This window comes from Mya arenaria, chromosome 13 (genome assembly GCF_026914265.1).
Source record: "Mya arenaria isolate MELC-2E11 chromosome 13, ASM2691426v1".
Taxonomy (NCBI): domain Eukaryota; kingdom Metazoa; phylum Mollusca; class Bivalvia; order Myida; family Myidae; genus Mya; species Mya arenaria.
The window spans coordinates 50,094,977-50,115,639 of record NC_069134.1 but is presented as its reverse complement, the minus strand read 5'-3'; the positions used below and the strand labels follow the sequence as shown (position 1 = coordinate 50,115,639).

Below are 20,663 nucleotides of genomic sequence, written 5' to 3'. Positions count from 1 at the left end.
AAAATGAATTAAAATTAGCATCGAGCAGGTAAATAATAAATTAAAAATAGTATCGAGCATGTAAATAATGAAATAAAAATAGTATCGAGCATGTAAATAATGAAATAAAAATAGTATCGAGCATGTAAATAATGAATTAAAAATAGTATCGAGCATGTAAATAATGAAATAAAAATAGTGTCAAGCATGTAAATAATGAAATAAAAATAACAATGAGCATGTAAATAATGAAATAAAAATAGAATCGAGCATGTAAATAATGAAATAAAAAATACTATCGAGCATGTAAATAATGAAATAAAAAATACTATCGAGCATGTAAATAATGAAGTAAAAGTAGTATCGAGCATGTAAAAAATGAAATAAAAATAGTATCGAGCATGTAAACAATGAAATAAAAATAGTATCGAGCATGTAAATAATAAATTGAAAATAGTATCGAGCATGTAAATAATGAAATGAAAATAGTATCGAACATTTAAATAATAATGTAAAAAGAGTATCGAGCATGTAACTAATAAATTAAAAATAGTATCGAGCATGTAAATAATGAATTAAAAATAGTATCGAGCATGTAAATAATGAAATAAAAATAACAATGAGCATGTAAATAATGAAATAAAAATAGAATCGAGCATGTAAATAATGAAATAAAAAATACTATCGAACATGTAAATAATGAAATAAAAAATACTATCGAGCATGTAAATAGTGAAATAAAAAAAGTATCGAGCATGTAAATAATGAATTAAAAATAGCATCGAGCATGTAAATAATGAAATAAAACTAACAATGAGCATGTAAATAATAAAATAAAAATAGAATCGAGCATATAAATAATGAAATAAAAAATACTATCGAGCATGTAAATAATGAAATAAAAAATACTATCGAGCATGTAAATAATGAAGTAAAAATAGTATTGAGCATGCACATTATCTATATTGAAAAAATGTCGAGGATGTTAATTATACAATTAAAATGTAATGAGCATGTAAATAATGAACAACGCAAAATAGTATCGATCATGGAAATAATTAAAAACATAGTTACGCATGATATTGATAAGAACTTTTAAAAGGCCAGTAATCAAATACTATGAAACTTTTCAGAACATTTAGAAAAAAAATCAAGGTGATAAGTTAGGCCAAGACATTAATTTTATAAATATGATAATAATCAAAAAAACATCGCGAAATTTCTTTACGTTGTTTTAGCAAAAAAAAACCCACATCAAATCGATAGTACTTTTTTCTAATACTTGTATGGTAAAAGTTTGATTAAATTAAGAATCCATGTATACATTATAAATTCGTTGAAACTAGTAAACAGATCATGTATGTAACCCAAACAGTTACTTTAAGAACTAACCTATATAGCCATAAGATATAGTCTCCCCCCCCCCCCTTGCACTTGCAGAAAACATACACAACTCGAAATTTGCGAAGAATCGCCTTAACCCTTGTTCTTAATGACAATAGGTATTCGCATTTAGCATTAGTTTACCATAATTTCAGTATAATGTTTGCTTATTGCACTTTTAATATTTTAGAAATTGGTAGATTCTCCATATAGACATATATGGCCAACAAGTTAAATGCTCAGACATACTATAGCATATACATATATGTACGTGCTTATCATTCGATAGCTTTATTTAAGGGCCACACCTTTATTATGACAAATATTGGGGTAGAAATTCTTTATCTTGAAGCATAAACACACCCGAATGGTTCTTTTTTGAAAAATAAAATAAAAACAGAACAAGTTTATATAAATGCTCACGTGTTTTCTGTTTTGATATCATATTTTTTTTACGATTGGCATCTGGTTTAGAAATAGTTCTAAAGTTAATTAAATAAACTTTGAGTTGGAAGAAAAACGTTAAAAAGAGTGTTTTTAAAAATACGAATTCATGTTTTTATTAGCTTTAAATACAGTCGAATTCCGTTGGCTCGAACTCCAACGGACCAGCGAAAATACCTCGAACCTCGAAAAATCCGAGTCAAGCGGGATTTTTTACCTTCAATATAAAGAAATCGGTATTTGCATCCAGTTCGCGCCAACGAGGAATTCGAGCCCAGCGAGTTCGAGCGAACGAGGTTCAACTGTATGTCATCAAATAAAACACAACCGATCATAAACAAATGGAATTTTGAGTAGAGTAAATAATGATTATTCGTCTGGACAGACGTTCATTTGGGACACTGGAAACGAAGATTTATTACCACGTGCATGCATTTATCCAACTGTATTGATAAAGTGATCAAATGATAAATCACCATTGCGCAATTGCAAACAAACTCATCAGGGGGAAAGCATATTTCACTCATTACTGTATGGCTAGGAACCGAGTATATAACGCTCTGGGATATCTCATACTGAGGTGACAGTATCGATCTGGTGATTGTGTTGTTGATGAGATTGCATATATATATGTATGTGATCTAATAATAATAATAATAATAGTAATAATAATAATAATAATAATAATAATAATAATAATAATAATAATAATAATTATACGATATTGTTTTTACAAATCTAGGATGTACAAACACATTGGCCAAAATCTTGTTTACACTTATTTAATTAATAACACTTTTCTAGAATGCTATGTTTATCCAACTCTTTTTGTAACACGTAGTATTTTTTCAGATCTAACGAGTATGTGTAATTACTTGAGCAGTTAAGGTTTATTGAACAGGGTGTTAAAACGGTAACGGCGCCCTTTATTTTATGTATATATATATATGATATTTTTTCCACTATTCTTAACCGATACTGCCACCTATGCGATAATATTGAGGTCCGTCCGTCGAGTTCACTGAATATTGGGCCCATTGTTCGTTGATTAGTGTTATAGTACACCGACCCCCCTACCCATAATCCCACGACCTTAACCTATGAAATCTATTACTATATATTCTCAAAGTGTTTGAAGACTAGTACAACCCTCGACTCCAAGGCCTTTGACAAAATTCCATGTTCCAGACGTAGGTTTCAGACAAGAGATGGAGTGAGTTTAAATATACTGGGTGTGCCCACCTCATCCCGCCTATTTGGGACAAACCATTACTTGGGGCATTACATACGTGGCCAGGAAATTGGGACTGTTTCTGTTATTTACCTGGAAAATGAAGGCTTTTAAAAAGTGCAGTGTCTAAAGTTTGCGCATAACTTTCTGTAACGATACGTAATTAAATACTTAAACAGTTCTAAGCGAAATATTGTGGAACTCTGCCAAGATGCAGTGAGATAAAACTGATTCTGTGCAAAATATAAACAGGGAGCAATTTTCACTGGAGAGTATGGAAACAGCAATATTACTCATGTTTAGCACATGATGTTGCCAACAATATATATTTTTTTAGGTCGAACTAATCCGCTTAGTGTGGCTTTGGAAAACAAAGGTGTCTTACCGCTAAATGTGGCTTTGAAAAACAAAGGTGTCTTACACTCTACAATTGTTAACTCAAAACTTAGGATAACATCCATCTATATCCGTGTACTGTGAAGTTAACATGTCTCTAAAAACTTTAAAAAAAAATAATTCTGTGTTCATATACTAGAAAAATGATCAGAACCTTTTGCCGGAATATATTTTACAAGTTTTAGAACCAACCATGGTCATCAACGTTACAAGTGTGGAAAGTGACATATTCTTCATTGCAGGCCGTTGTTAACATGATACAAGTAAGAAAACAAAGGTTAATCAGTAGATACATACATGTACATAAATGTTGTTGGTTTTCAGAAGAATTACATGTACTTCGATCGATCGATTGATTGCTTTGTTGTTTGATTAATTGATTGGTTGACCGATGTATTGATCGATAGAGAATTTGAATGAATGGTGACATATCTATTAGTCTATTGAATGGTTGATGAATGAATAGTGATAATGCACCAGTCAATTGTAACCACGGCCCCCAGGTCCGGGGAATAGCGGGGACTTTGACTTTCGGTCCAGACAATCCCGGGTAAAACCCCCGCCCTGCGGAGACGAACTGATGGTAAAATCCCCGCCAAATGCCCCCGCACCCCAGGGACCCTAGGTAAGGCGCATTCCCCGCTATATTTTGCGCGAAGACAAAACCACCCCATTCATCCGGCACTGCGGGGACACCTGAAAGGTAAAAACACGGCCCATTTCCCCGGCTATCCCCGGTATACCCCTGGACCTGGGGGTGGGGGGCGTGGTTACAATTGACTGGTGCATAAACTCCACCCTTTGCGTACATCTACCAGCATCTTGGGAACACTAGAGGCAGAGTACAATTCTGAAAGACACGGTAATGTGTTTTTGCACATGAAACTTAGTCGACAGTGATTCATTTCAGCTTTCAGCTGACTCCACAATCGAGCTAAAATTAATCTGTAAAATCAAACTGGAAACAATAATATACCAACAAAGGCATCAAGATCTATAAATGTTTGTAAATAAAGTTTAAAAAGAACATCAGTCAAACGCAAATTAGTTTTAATTCGGTCAATTCTTTGACCTACTTTTTTTCTTCAACAAAGAAAATCGTTAAAAAAAGCTTTGACACGCAAGTCAGCTGTTCATGTAAACAAACGCACATGGTTGTTTTATAAATAGTAGCAACTTTTGACGTCACCCAATCAATACCAAATTATTGTGTCACGTGATGTACACATGTGAAAGATGGCGAATACGTGTTTCTAATTAACTGGTAATTCTTTCTTTGTCTGCGGTCTATAATTGTCTATTCGAACTTATTTTATATGTTTATTATATGATAGATATTTCTTAACCACGTATATGCAAGTATTTAGGTCATTTGATTATTCAAAGCGACTGTCAAGTTAAACAGTAAATGTAGATTATTTTTTGCTGTTCTGTGCACTGAGTCAGTGAGTGATTCGCTCTGTTTGGCATCATCACCTACCGTTAATGGTGAAAATGTAAACAAAGGAGAATTGCACAATTATGTTATAGTTCTTATCGAAGTGGTGATGTTTGGTAACGTTGTTTAAGATAGATTCTTACACTTTTAGTGAACTTTGTCATTTATGATTTGTTACAAATACCTACTGTACCTTTCACTTTAATTTCTAAACTTTATCACAATAAATATACATATATGTATATATATATATATTAAAAAATGTGAAGAAAGAAGTCAGTATTGTAGTGTGTGTTGGAAAGAACCGGTTTACCAGTTGGCTCGGTTGGTAAGGTACTGTAGTTTAACTACATGTAGTAAGTCACATATTTTAAAGGTATCTAAATCTCATATATATAAATATATATGAGCGTCATTAATGCGTGTTACGGAACTTTTTAACGTTTGGACATACATTCTGTTTCTTTTAAGAGTAGAGTCACCAAAACATAAAAATTGTCAAATACTCTGAAGCGCCAGTGTTTATATGGACAATTTTTCGCTGTTGTGAAAATCGCAAGTCGTACTCACCATTTTTATGGGTCAGCGGTCCAAATTATATGACGTCAGCGGTCCATATTATTTTTTGGCCAGGTCCGGACCAGCGAAAAATATGATATGGACCACTGACATCATAAAACTGGGTTTTTGATTAAAATGCAATCATATGTGGACTGATCGACTTTATATATATATACTAAGAAGGGATACATGTAGGTGAGGTATAATTTATATACATATATATATTTCTGCTACATGCTCTGTGAAGAATTCACTGTATATGTTGGTAGAGATATGTGGTAAGATTATGGGGTTTCGAGTAAACTAATAAGAAACACACCTATATTTTGTTTCTTTCAGAGAGATCTAACACACTACCACCGCGACGAGATGGGGTTTCTCCACCAGTTAGGGCTTCTGTTGTGGAAGAATTTCACCCTCAAAAAAAGAAGTCCGGTATGTATTCTGATTTTTAACCCACATATGAAATTTTTTGAACAAATAATTTAGGTCAGTATATTTTGGCAAACATGAGCTCTTGATGTATCATTATCACTTCTGTTTTTAAAGCTGCACTCTCACAGATTGAACGTTTTGACAATTTTTTTAATTTTTTGTCTTGGATCGAACCAATTTTTGCGAATATCCATGGAAACCAGTTATATAAGACTGCTGACAAAAAAATAAGATCGCAGATTTTTACATTTAAGTTCAAAATTTGATGTGTTATGCACTTTTCTTAAACCGTTAGTAACTGTTTAAGCCATAAAACATTAATTTACGAACGGAAATATGAAAATCTACGATCTGATTTTTTGTCAGCAACCTTATATCATTGGTTTACAGAAATGATAGTTTTAGATAGAGTGCAGTTTTAAATATTGAACCTCAAACTAAATGGAAATTGATTTATTTAAATTTTGGTTCTTCAATCGACTTTTGCATCACTGCTGGTCCTTAAGTGGGTTTCATTATACATCATACTCGATCAGTTCATTTTTTGTTCAATGACTCGATCGCTTATCAAATGATATAATATCCCTCCATAATAACTGAAATACTTTATTTTCATTGATTCAAAATTCATACTTTAATGTTATAAAAACAGTTATACTTTTTCAAGAATCTTCTTTTAAAGCTGCACTCTCACAGATTTACCGTTTTGACAACTTCTTTTATTTTTTGTCTTGGAATGAGCAAATTTTGGCATAAATTTCTTAAAAACCAGTGATATTAGACTGCTGACAAAAGATCAGATCACAGTTTTTCATATTTCCATTCGAAAATTAAAGTTTTATGGCTTAATGCGTTACTTACCCTTTAAGAGGTATGCATAAAACATCAGTCAAATATGAAAACCTGCAATCTGAATTTTTGACAGCAGTCTGGTCACTGTTTTCAATGCATTTTGACAAAAATTGGCTCCTTCCAAAACAGAAAATAAATAAGATGTCAAAACGTTCTATCTGTGAGATTGCAGCTTTAATTTGACAACGTAAACGTTAGGATTAAATGGACTTGAGTTGGAAAATGACATTATATTTTGTATGAATGCAGCTTTAGTGTTACAAATGAACACAAAGTTGAGGAATTAAAAAAAAATAGTCAGATATGTTGATTAAATTCCCCCAATTTACACAGTTGATTGCATTTATAAACCTAAATTCATAATGAAACTAGTTAAAGTGAGCTCAAACCAGAATACCATTAAATGTTTATTACAGCCTACATGAAGGTCTGAATTATTTTATTACGCTGTACAAAGTACAAAGACAGCTATATCTATACTTACTCCTAGTTTTAAGTGATCTTTATTATTTGAAATATTGCTCACAAATGTGAAGTAGAAGTTCAGATCAGAGGTCAATACCCTTTATAGACATAAAGGTAATTTGAGCTTTAACAAAATATTTGACTAAATGTGTGCAGTATTTGCACACACTGCATATAGAATAATGTTAATTTAATGGCTGACTTCCTAAGCCAAGTATAAAGTTTTAAACGAATAATACACATTAAAATTTTATCATAAGCTATTGTAGAAATAAGTTTAAAATTACTATCTCTCCCCCCCCCCTCCCCCCCCCCCCCCAATATTAGAGAGCTCGGGACATCTGCAAACTTATGAACCGAATCTATGTGATACATGTCCCCCCCCCATTTCAATAAAATACCTGCGTTGTGAACCTTCCTATTCTTAAGAGCACTCGGGACATCTGCAAAGACATGGACTGAATCTATGTGATACATGTCCCTACCAGGGATGCTAAGATTTTGAAACTTAATTGATCAAAATTTAAGCCTGGTCCAGACTGTTTGTACAAAATATCATAACAAAAAACATTTTTGGATTCAAATTTAATAGTGGTATTATCTTGTTGAGCCTTTAAGAATAAGCTGACTAGTTTTTTTTTCTTTCAGAATAGTTAGTTTTACCAAGTATTTACCATTGGGTTTTCACTGTAAACCTGTTTTTTTACATGATGGTCCCACTACTGTCGTTGTAGCATCTGGAAATCCTGATCACTTTAGTTTTAACTTATAATGTTGATGACTCATTTGCCGGTATTGATCAACCTTGTATTACATGTATCTAATGTTCATTTACGATAAATGATACGATAGTTTTCACTTACATTGCTCTAGGAAAGCACTAAATAATCGCCCTTGGCCTGCTGTTGATTTTCTTAAAATGTCAATCACTGTATTATTAAAATGTTCAGAATTGCATTTAAAACTTATGGAAAAGACAAGTCTTTTTTTCTTGCATTCTTCTTATTGTTTGTTTGGTGTGTGTGCATGTTGTTTTTTTTACTCCAAGATTGTTGAAAAACCATCCAGTAAAACCATTTACCGGGAGCATTCCCTTGAGCCCATGCAGCTAGCAAGCTGTGCCTGCACATCCATTCTGGTCTAGTAAAAATATGACTGCAGTTTCATGCTTTAGAAATCTAATCTAAAAGTAACTTTATTAATATCAAGTTGAAAGCTATTCACTTGTAATTTTTTCGAAGAAAAAGTGTCAACATTTTGTAATAGCTTTTGTGCAGTTGTCATCGGCGTTGAGCAAACATTGTAGTTGTCATTGGCGTCGAGCAAACATTGTAGTTGTCATTGGCGTCGAGCAAACATTGTAGTTGTCATTGGCGTCGAACAAACATTGTAGTTGTCATTGGCGTCAAGCAAACATTGTAGTTGTCATTGGCGTCGAGCAAACATTGTAGTTGTCATTGGCGTCGAGCAAACATTGTAGTTGTCATTGGCGTCGAGCAAACAGTGTAGTGGTCATTGACGTCAAGCAAACAGTGTAGTTGTCATTGGCGTCGAGCAAACAGTGTAGTTGTCATTGGCGTCAAGCAAACAGTGTAGTTGTCTTTTGCCTCGAGCAAACAGTGTAGTTGTCATTGGCGTCGAACAAACATTGTAGTTGTCATTGGCGTCAAGCAAACAGTGTAGTTGTCATTTGCCTCGAGCAAATAGTGTAGTTGTCATTGGCATCGAGCAAACGTTGTAGTTGTCATTGGCGTCGAGCAAACATTGTAGTTGTCATTGGCGTCGAGCAAACAGTGTAGTTGTCATTGGCGTCGAGCAAACAGTGTAGTTGTCATTGGCGTCAAGCAAACAGTGTAGTTGTCATTTGCCTCGAGCAAACAGTGTAGTTGTCATTTGCCTCGAGCAAACAGTGTAGTTGTCATTGGCGTCGAGCAAACATTGTAGTTGTCATTGGCGTCGAGCAAACATTGTAGTTGTCATTGGTGTCGAGCAAACAGTGTAGTTGTCATTGGCGTCGAGCAAACAGTGTAGTTGTCATTGGCGTCGAGCAAACAGTGTAGTTGTCATTGGCGTCGAGCAAACAGTGTAGTTGTCATTGGCGTTGAGCAAACAGTGTAGTTGTCATTGGCGTCGAGCAAACAGTGTAGTTGTCATTGGCGTCAAGCAAACAGTGTAGTTGTCATTGGCGTCAAGCAAACAGTGTAGTTGTCATTGGCGTCGAGCAAACAGTGTAGTTGTCATTGGCGTCGAGCAAACAGTGTAGTTGTCATTGGCATCGAGCAAACATTATAGTTGTTATTGGCGTCGAGCAAACATTGTAGTTGTCATTGGCATCAAGCAAACAGTGAAGTTGTCATTGGCGTCCAGCAAACAGTGTAGTTGTCATTGGTGTCGAGCAAACAGTGTAGTTGTCATTGGCGTCGAGCAAACAGTGTAGTTGTCATTGGCGTTGAGCAAACAGTGTAGTTGTCATTGGTGTCGAACAAATAGTGTAGTTGTCATTGGCATCGAGCAAACATTATAGTTGTCATTGGCATCGAGCAAACATTGTAGTTGTCATTGGCATCGCATCAAGCAAATAGTGTAGTTCTCATTGGCGTCGAGCAAACATTGTAGTTGTCATTGGGGTCGAGCAAACAGTGTAGTTGTCATTGGCGTCGAGCAAACAGTGTAGTTATCATTGGCGTCGAGCAAACAGTGAAGTTGTCATTGGCGTCGAGCAAGTAGTGTAGTTGTCATCGGCATAGTGTAAACTGTGCATTTTTCATCAATTTCGTACAAACCATGTACTTGTGATCGGCATCGCGTAAACTGTATGTATGTAATCCGCAACATGCAAATGATGTAGTTGTGGTCAGCATCGTGTAAACGGTGTAGTTGTCGTTAGCGTCTTTCAAACACTAGCTTTTCAGGCCATGACTGGAAAAATGTTGAAAATATTCAACTGAAACTAAGAACACATGTTGCCATAGACAATATGCAGATGTTAAGAAGGGCCAATAACTCTAGCTCTAATCATTATTAAGTTATGCCCCTTGTTTGAATGAAACAAAAGGTGAGTGATGGTGTTAAAGGTACACTCTCACAGTTTGACAAAATTTTTGTTTAGTGTTGTCTCAGAATCAACTGCTTTTGATATCAGCTGTCATATAAGATAACTCACAAAAGAACAGATTTCAATTGTTTGGAAAACACTAAAAAATATTATTAAACGCTTTAAGCCATAAAACATCAATTTTCAAATGTAAAAGACAGCAGTCTTATATCACTGGTTTCCAGACATTAACGCCAAAATTGGCTCATTCCAAGACAGAAAATATAAAAAGTTGTCAAAACATTTAATCTGTTCGAGTGCATCTTTAAATCGCAGCGCACATGTTTTTCTGAATATTTAAAAAAAATGTGTCATGCATGAGGTACAATGCATTTGTCCTTTAAGTGATTAGGAACTGTGCTGTAAATGTGTTAATGGAAATTAAATGCAAAATTTGTCTCATATATCGATCACGAGGTAAAACACACAGATTCACCCATATATTGGACACACATTGCAAAATCAGGGTAGGTTAAACATGATATCATTCAAACTTTATCCTGATAGCCATGAAACAATCATACTCCCATGACATCAATGAACCTTACTTTATTGTGACATATAATAATATTCATGCTACCCAATTATGAAATGTACAAACTTTTTTTTTTCATTCATTTGGATGTAAGATATTGTAATAAAAATGATTGCCTGTAATTTCTCTTCTGTGTTAAATGTTTATCCATAAATGTACATTAAAATCTCTCACATTTACCAACAGTCATCAAATTTGTGCATTTCTTAACATTTTTCCTTTGAAAAGAAGTTTCATGTAGTGAGAGAATGTGCCCAGAAAAATAGTGACAGTTTTCAGTGCGAAAATGATGTAAGACAGAACTATTGAAGTATAAAAAAATACAAATACCACCAGTCCTGTCAAATAGGTCAATCTGTGAGAGAGCACCTTTAGCATAATGGGCAATGACTCTATGATAATACAGGAGTTAAAAAATAGTCCGTCATGATGGCACCGTTATGGAAAACTTAACATAATGCTATTTATGATAATCGGCAATAGTTTCATGAAGTCACTAACTAGGTAGCTAATTTGGAAGACAGAAGAAGAAACATCCGGATAAATCCCCCATGATAATTTGCATTGGTCGACATTATCCCCTCCGTTACCTCTAACCAATGCCAAAACCATTTTCTGTTACAGTTTGTGTTGCTGTTTGAGCTTTTCATCCCGCTCGTGCTATTTGTCATTCTGCTGTCCATTCGGCGACGAGAGCTCCCCGAGCCCAAAGAGCAATGTGAGTTATCTCCCTTTTGTTTACAGTATTCGTTATAAGGCTAGGGGTCATGATAGCGAACAGTCTCAAGTCCTAGTCTAGACTCAGAAATGTATTTTTATCTAATTTTAATTTTTTTTTATTCCATTTAATTTACCAAAATAAAGATGCAAATAATTGTACAATTTCAAATGGTAATACAATTTAAAAAATTTCATGATCAATTTATGGAGCCTGAGTCTAGACTTGGAATTTGATATGACTATTCACAATCATGAGCCCGTGGTGCAAATTCACTAAAATCTTGAGTCTGAGTTTGAGATGAGCCAAGACTCAAGACTGCAGGGCCCATGATCACAAACAGTCTCAAGCTAGACTCTGACTCAGAAAAGCATTTCTATTAAATTACAAAAAAGTCATATATCAAATCAAAAACCATTTGTTTTACAATAAAATGTAAAGAATTGTATGATTTCAAATAGTTATAAGTTTCATCAAAATTTCATCATCAAAACTCAAACTTAGGAAATGTTCCAATGAAATGAAGATTGGCAGTTTTGCCACTTCAGTCTGAAATGAGACTGTTTGTATAATCATGGCCGATGATTGAACAATTTCTTTACTCAATTGACATTTCAAAGCAATTCTCTGTCTATCAATTATGAATAAAGGAATCGCGTGTCCATGCATTTCCATTTATCTTTTTAAATCCGTAATCGTCATTGAATGTAAATGTCAATAATTTGAAATCCTGGACTTGATTTCCAGGTATTTCCAGCCGGCTGTATTGATTAGCTTACGTAAATTTCACTGATAAACCGGATCACTATAGTTTTATTGCATTATTGAATGCTAGCTGTCCTGCTTTTTTTGAGGTAATGTGAATAAAGTTGACAAGTGCAAAAGCTAGCCTGAAGTACAAAGTATGGGATAAGAAAGGCCCAAGATTGTTTTACTAAAATACAGGTCGCCAAACATTTTTGTCATCTTGCTTTGAAATAATATTTCGTGTGACTCATGTAACAGCTAGTCACTGTGCACTTTTAGCTCTCAGCCAATCTGCCATTCAGAGGCAATTTAAAATTTTGTAGCAAACAATATTTTTTTTCTGGACGCACATTTCTTAACTAAAAGTGCAAGTTTATTTTCAGAAATGATGAGTTATGTTTTATATACTGAAGGACAAACAAGAACTGTGATGAACATGCATCTTAATTAAAGCTGCACTCTCAGAGTTACTGTTTTTACAACTTTTTTTATTTTTTGTGTTGGAATGAGCAAATTTTTGCATAAATTGGATCGTTCAAAGACAAAACAAAAAAAGTTGTCGAAACGTTCAATCTGTGAGAGTGCAGCTTTAACAATCCACCTTCAAAGTTTTAATATTTTGAGGCCAAAATTAAACTGTTAGAGTATTTAAAGAATAAATTTAACTACATCGTAAAACTTCTCTGAAATCTTTCCTGGCAAAAAGTTTACTCATATATATCAATGCCAATTAAAGGATTTGTCTAATAGCACCGCAGCCAAGATTGGTAAAATTTGACTCTCAGTCTCGTTAGGCCAATATAAATTAATTGCTGGATTTTCAACCATTTTATTTTTGATAGGGGGCCAGGGATGACATTTTTTTAAATGACTCTTTCACCATTAAATATGAGTTCATGTTTTTTCAGATTCTAATTGCATAAGGCACCATATACATGTGTTTCTAGATTAACCATGTACACGATCGTACACTTTTCCTTTTTTTACATGTTAATGTTATACATTGACACTGTTGGTATGATCGATTAACACTGCTACCAGATCTGATATTCAAATAATCTCAATTCAATTTTTATTTGAGTCGATAACATTAAATGGGCGGCAGAAAAAGACGGAGCTGGCGGGAATAAAAATCTAGCAATTTATTTATAGTCGCCTTACAAACATTTTTCAATAGAAGTACAATATATATATATATATATATATATATATATATATATATATATATATATATATATAGAAAAAAAACATGTTTTTTCAGTCAGGTTAAAGCTATTTGCTAGTTTAGTTTAAACATATTTATTTTACAACGATTGTGAAACAAGTTATTACAACATAATATAAATCACTCTTGTTGGCACGATTTTACTTGAAAGAGTGGTCTTGTGTTGTGGGGGAAACCGGACAACCCGGAGAAAACCCACTTGTCTGGCTTGATGACCACAAACCAAACTCACATGTGCACAACCCGGGAATCGAACCTGGGTCACCTAAGTGAGAAGCGAGTGCGCTAACCACTGTGCTAACCGAACAACCTATTTGCTATTATTATTATGTCGAATGTACTGTGTAATATTTTCAGTAAAATGGCCTTCCATGCCGCTACCATCGTCCGGGGTGATACCCATCATGCAACAGTTCTGTGAGAATGATCACACTATACCGAAAGAGGAGTTCATTGCAGTAATGCAAAATAGGTAATTATCTATTAAGATATCATGAACCAATTCTTTAATCAAAACTCTTGATTGTCATTTCGGCGTAAAGGTCTTTTTCAAAATGCTAACATAGAAATTCTTTTTACATTTGAGACATTCAATGCTTTTTTGAATGTATTAAATAAAATGACGTTATACAGGGAATGATTGATGTTATGATATTAAATCGACACACGACGTTTTATTCCCTTAGGATTAATTACAATGAAATAGCCAAAATATTTGGGCGTAGAGTATTATGGACACCAGATTAGTGTTATATTTTGTTTGAACACAGACCCAGCCTCTGTTCTAATCTGAAACTCACCAGATTCAAATATGTAATGACTGACTGCTGATTACCAAAATAGATGTTTGGCATAAATATTAAAAATTATGCCATTCCATTGGAAAAAATATAGCCACGACCACTAATATTAAATATAGCCGGGTGTATATGATGCTTTTACTGGTAAACACTTTTATAAGCGTGCCAGTTTTTTGAGAATAAGAAATGAAAGAATCATCATAGAACTGGTTTCAGTTTGTCGATGTTGCTGTTGTCGCAGTTGTCATCAAAGGGATAAAACGTTACTGTTCCATAAAACCAATTAGACTGTGTACACAGGGTAACATTGTCAAAACACATAATGTAGTGAGTGCCTCATTGTTGAAATAATATTTGTTGAGTTATGGCCCTTGGTGAATGACTGCAGGGACCATATAATATGGCTCGAGGTATGGCATTTGTGATGTTCTTGTTAGTTGTGGAGCTTACAGAAGTTTTGAAGCTTCAGCTCAGAACTGGATATGCTTCAGATGCTGTTGGCTTTAAAGGGACTAGACACTAGATGATACCATTGCAAGAAAAAAAGAAAATTGGCAAAAACTTACATAAAATTGGTATTGTTGTGTACAACTGTTTGAATCTTACTTACTGATGTAATACATTGCTTACTACACCTTTATCTTTTGCAGTTTTTGCCAATTTTTCAAATTCAAAATTGTCTGGGGTTGTCTACCATGTAAATTTTAGTAAATCTAAAACTAATGTCAGTATATTTAACCATACAAATCTCGTGACTTTTACATGTACAGTACACTCAACAAGTTAGACCCACTTTCCGTTTCCCTCCGCGGAATTTTGCTATCGCGGCCAACACAATGATTTAATCGACTGTCCATGTTCCTCGGAGTTTGAATTGAAGACCCTCGGAGGGTGATCAGTCGACCGAAGAATAACGAACTCGGCATTTCTTGGAGGGGTTAACTCCGCGAAACTCTCAGACACTTGATAAGAATCTAAAGTTATTTATTTTATTAAAATTTTCAACTGATTACGATGGCTCCGGTAAATTGCTATTATTCTTTTTCCTCTACCCTTTCTTATGTAGAAATGTCCAGGGCAATGTAAAATATCTATAATTTCATATGTTTTTTTTCCAGTTCAAAAAAATTCCTGCAGCAATTACAGAGTCTTGGCTCCCAACACAACTTTTTCTACCCAGGGTATACCCCGCGGGAAATGGAAAAACTCCCTGCAATATACCGGGAAATTCTAGAACAGCCTTTCTCGCTGAAAAATGCCATTGACTCGGCGTCAGGTATATATTTTGCTTAGCTTTGGTTTAAAATTGACGTGTTCTTAGTTTATCAGATTCGGTTAAAATGGTTTAAAGTGAAATGGCATACTGGGTTATTTTTGTGTCCGCTTCATGGGTTGAAACCAGATTTGTCAGTTCAAACGGTGATATTCTTATGGTTCTGTCCAGTTTGGAAAAAATCAGTTAGCTAGCCTTTATTATGAAACCCTTGAAATATGTCAAAGTGGCATACTGGGTTATTTTTGTGTCCACGTCATGCGTAAGAAACCTGAGTACCGATGCCCTTTTTTGAGAACCCAAGACAATGTCCAATTAATAGGACTTGAACTGAATTGCCACAACAGCTAGGTGGACACTTAAACAGGACTCCTCCATATTTTAGATTATGTTACTTAACATTTACTTATCTAAGGCTTAGGTTTGCAACATTCTGTTTAAAGTGACACCCTTATTCAAAATCAATACATACACATATGTAACAAACATAACTTTTGAGTGATAAACCTTTAACTATACTTTCAAATAATGCATTTACTTAAAATATTACTTACTGATAACAAGTTTGTAATCATGTTCTTAATACATGTAGCTGTAAACACAAAAATATTTAATGATTGTTGAGTGCTAAAAGATTTACTATGGTCTTCTATCATCTAATAAGTTAGAAATACCATGTTTTCTGCAACTTTCTGGCAAATTAAACTCGGTATTCTTCATAAGAACAATTTATTTCTACATGTACTCATTCTTTTTGATATATTTAAAAAATTGTATTAATTGTGGTAAATCTTATTAGGGAGTAAGAGTGCATCTTTAAGTGAGTTTCTGCTAGTTATGTTAGGTAAAATAACTCAATTTCAAACTAAAGTTAGAACAGATCAATCCCACAAACAAATCTGTGCGCAAATGCCTTTCAGCGCTTCTGCCAATTCTTATGGAGAAGGGTTAAGGTTATTTTGAAAAGGCATCTTTGAGCTTGTCATTGAAATGTGATCAATAAAGGTGTACGTGCAAGACTGAAGAACCTTGCCAATGGAGATAAATATATTTTGATTGCAATGAGAAGTTTGCACAAATAAAATGTTATCGTAATGAAAAATGTTTTACAAAGTTAAAATTGTAAAGCTTTACTGCTTATTTATTGAAAATAATCATGATCTATAGATAGAGTTACTTGACAATGAAACCAAACTTTAAGGCTTTCAGTTTCAAAATGATTTTCTTTATCAATATAACTCCTAATGTGTATTTACATTTTTTTGTTGATCTTTGAAGTTTAATAGAAGCAGACATTGTAATGTCAAATTAAGATCTTCAGGGAAGAATAATGAGTTTCCTCTTAGGTACACACTATTTTCTACATAAAGAGATCTTGTTTACTATAAATGCATTCTTAATTGAAAATAAGCTCATAGCATTTATTGTTCTAGTATTCAGAAGCTATAAATAATGTTTGCATTTGGAAAGTGTATAGATGAAGGAACATCCCAATTTAATCAGTCATAGAATCATTGATTTTAAGTGCTGAACATATTAAAAATGGGGCTGTTTTGATACAAATGCTTCTGTACATAGTTTTACAGAATATAACACATAATCAAAGGGTTCCATGTTTGATCCCTGCAATGTCTTATTCTACTCTCCCCCCCCCCCCCCCATAATTATTACAAATAAAATGCCTGCATCTTATATTCAGTATTAGGATTTTGATGTTTTTTTCCAAAGTCCATTTTAAGCTGTAATATTATGGATATTTACATTTCACATCAAAGGAACGTAACTTACATCAATTGATGGATTTAGTTACAACGCCTCAATAAAAAATCATGTAAAGTAAGCATCAGCAGAAGACGACAAGTAAAAGTGGTTAATTATTTAAGTTTCGAACTTGTTTGATAGTTTTCATGTAGTATGATTCTGTATTTAAAGCTGCCGATTTTGACATTTTTCCTATTTATACTATTAGTGTTATTAAGTTTCTTTTTGTATATATGATAGCGTCCTATACATAATTATTTAACGGTACTTTATACAAATTAACGCAGCATTTCAAGGTTTTGTAGCATTGGATGAATGTGGTGTTTAATATGCCTTAATACACCAAGTGTATCTCAAATCAAGTGCAACAATTTTATAGCCTGTCAATCGACTTCATACATTAAAGAATCGACTACCCCCGTCAGTGATTTGGTGTGTTCTTTTACATACAGAAAGGAACTTACTACTGATTGAGACCTCAAAAGCATTTATTTATGTACAGTGCGCATTGCTTTCTTTTCAACCAGCCAATTAAATAATATGCTTTATTAACACTGGTAAAAATTGGGCAGTGGCAAGCAAATTCTTTGTAGAGTTGAAACTATTGTCTGCTGCTGATGACGTGGTACATGATTGACTGTCTCTTATGTTGTCCAAAATGGTAATACCATCATTATTAAACTAATTGATGAGCATGTTTATTTGCAAACAGTATTATAAGGAACACAATGTTGATCCTTATTCTTAAAAATATTTTTTGTTTAATTTTGCTTTACTAAGCCATTTAATATGGTATAAACAAGGCGCATCCCAGCTACCTATTCATTGTTTAGGAAAGCAGATAAGATTAATTTCTAAGTGTTGACCCAAGTGCCTCTATTCTAGTCAGAGCCCATTTATATGAGCTGCTAAATAAATCACTTTAAAAAACCCCATTAATGTCTTAATTGAAATTTGACTGTGGTTTTCATTATTTTGTTTCTAAATGATTGAATCAGAATGGTAATAATCCGTAAGTGAGTGCATGATTGTAAATGATTATCTGTTATAGTATGTTGAGTTTGTTTGATTTATATCTTTTACAGATTTCCCACTTAAGTCACTCTTCCAGTCAACAAACAATGTTCGGGACTTCCTTCATACCAACCTGTCTATACCGTACAATGACGTTGACTCCATCCTCAATGCTACTGTTAATTTGCAGTGGGTAAGTACACAATAAATGCTTTGATTTATCATTGTATATAAAATAAGGGTATTTCAGACATTTTCCATAGCAGAGTATTTTTTTCATTGGCATTGTCAAAGATATTATTGCTGGAAAGGTAAGTTTTATTTGTGTATTATAAATGTAATCATATATGTCACTACTCTGTGTGATGTTCCATCTTTAAGACTGTATCATGGAACAAATGGTCAAAATCTTTAAAATGCACATAATGTGTCAGAATACATTAATCAATTCAGAGATTAAACATGGAGACATGTAATGTTAATACCTTTGTATAATATAAAATGTAAAAACAAAAATAAAACTGCCTTTTAATAGACAGTGTAGTTCTTATCTTGTGCATAGGTAATGTTATTTTGCAGATTTAGTTTTTGATTTTGTTCACTTTTTTTCAGCTGTCTGACTTCCTGTTTGGGGATTCTAAAAATAGAACAACTGAACACCGTGTGCGCCGAAGTGTTTTTGGCGATAATCCTTCCATGCCTAGTGATCTCAACTCATATTTTAATGACACTCAAAAACTTGCCATAAATGAGCAAAGCTCTATCCTAAAGAATGTTCTCAAACAATTGTTTCCAAGTGTTAGTAAAGCTTTACTATCAGACATTGTGATGAATAAACTGTTGTCAGACAATGAACAGCCAATGGATGTACTCCATTGGTTGCTAGGCAACAAGAATGGTGCTCTTCCATTTCCATCAGAGTTGTCCCCCATTGAAATTGCAGAATTATTGAAGGTATGTATGAATTAGTGTTATTATATATATTGGGTGATATACTGTTTTTGCTCAAGTTGGGCGGCCGACCGCCTGTCAGTCACAAATCATGTCTATTCCATATCTCTTGTACCGCTTGAAGTATTTTTAATTACTCGCTACAAATGTTCACCATAATGAGACAATGTAAAAAGTGCTTGTTACAATCAGGTCAGTTCAAGGTCACACTAAGAAGTCAAAGGTCATGTGACCACACATATCTCAAAAACTGCTTGAAGGATTTTGAAATAACTCACAACAAATGTTCACATAGTGAGATAACATGCAGAGGGCTGGTAACAAGCAGCTAGGGTCAAGGTCATACTTAAAGCTTAAAGGTCAAAGGTCATATCACTATAATAAATAATATTTCGTGTCTGCTACATATCCCTGAATGACACAACTATAGGGGGAGACATCTGTTTTTGATTATAAAAAAAACAATTATGATATGCATTAAGTAATAGTTAGAATATATTTTGTTAAATCTTAATGATTTAAAAAGTCTGAATGATTAAAGCAAACAAGCTTGTTTAAGTTATAAAGATTTTGTGAAACTCAAGTACGGTATGGTTCTTTTTGGAGTTGACAGGCGATTTCATTGCCTGGAAATGTAGGTTATAATGTTAGCTTTGATTCGAAACATTGGAACTAATATTATTTTTTTGCTTTATGTAGAGTTTACTAACAGTAATTTTCTCCTGTCACAGTTACGATGTCAACAAAAATCGGCGATCTCGCCATTTTGTCAGAACAATTTTCCGAGTTAATTTTTCAACTTCCCATTATGTATTGGTAAATTTTTCATCAAGGACACTGATTTAAATGTCAATTGGTTCTTAAATGTCAGCATATTTAAAATTATTTAGCCAGAGACAAGTAAATAACAGCACAGCTGAATGTGACATTCGTACCCTATCCCGAACGTACCAAAACAAGATTCGTCCCCCTACTTTATTGACAGTTCATTTATGAGGTCATTATGATTATTTCAAATCCTTAGATGTATTTTTTTGGTTCATTTTAGATGCTATTTGGAGATAAACTATGTGACATTGACAAATACACTTTTGCTGAGCCCAAAATGATACATTATTTTATGAACATTTTATACAGTTATAGCAATCAATTTGAATGTGAATATAAACTGAGGTGTGTGGTATGGCATAATTTGTATCAGGTGTTAAGAAAAGTATCACTTCTCCCTAAAGTCTCCCCACTTCTCCCTAAATTGACTGAAGGGAGAAATTTTCAGCCTATTGAGAGCCCTGAACTTATTTATAGCTCCATCCAATTTTGCATTCATTTGCCTGTGTTGTAGAATTTCTTCTGTGATTTGC

General features: G+C 33.8%; 1 protein-coding gene across 2 annotated transcripts in view; it reads left to right on the top strand.

Moving 5' to 3' along the window:
• The first annotated feature begins 3,125 nt into the window (after positions 1–3,125).
• The window catches only part of LOC128213198 (ATP-binding cassette sub-family A member 2-like), a 59,367-nt gene continuing 41,829 nt past the window's right edge, over positions 3,126–20,663 (top strand). The window contains exons 1-7 of one of the 2 annotated variants that reach the window (XM_052918754.1): positions 3,126–3,696; positions 5,772–5,867; positions 11,438–11,531; positions 13,861–13,975; positions 15,422–15,579; positions 18,423–18,544; positions 18,964–19,305. In XM_052918754.1, the coding sequence (XP_052774714.1) occupies positions 3,688–3,696; positions 5,772–5,867; positions 11,438–11,531; positions 13,861–13,975; positions 15,422–15,579; positions 18,423–18,544; positions 18,964–19,305 (936 nt within the window). In that variant the 5' untranslated portion in view covers positions 3,126–3,687. Of the gene's footprint in view, positions 3,697–4,656; positions 4,698–5,771; positions 5,868–11,437; positions 11,532–13,860; positions 13,976–15,421; positions 15,580–18,422; positions 18,545–18,963; positions 19,306–20,663 lie in introns of those variants that run through there. The other variant, XM_052918755.1, reaches the window with a different exon arrangement.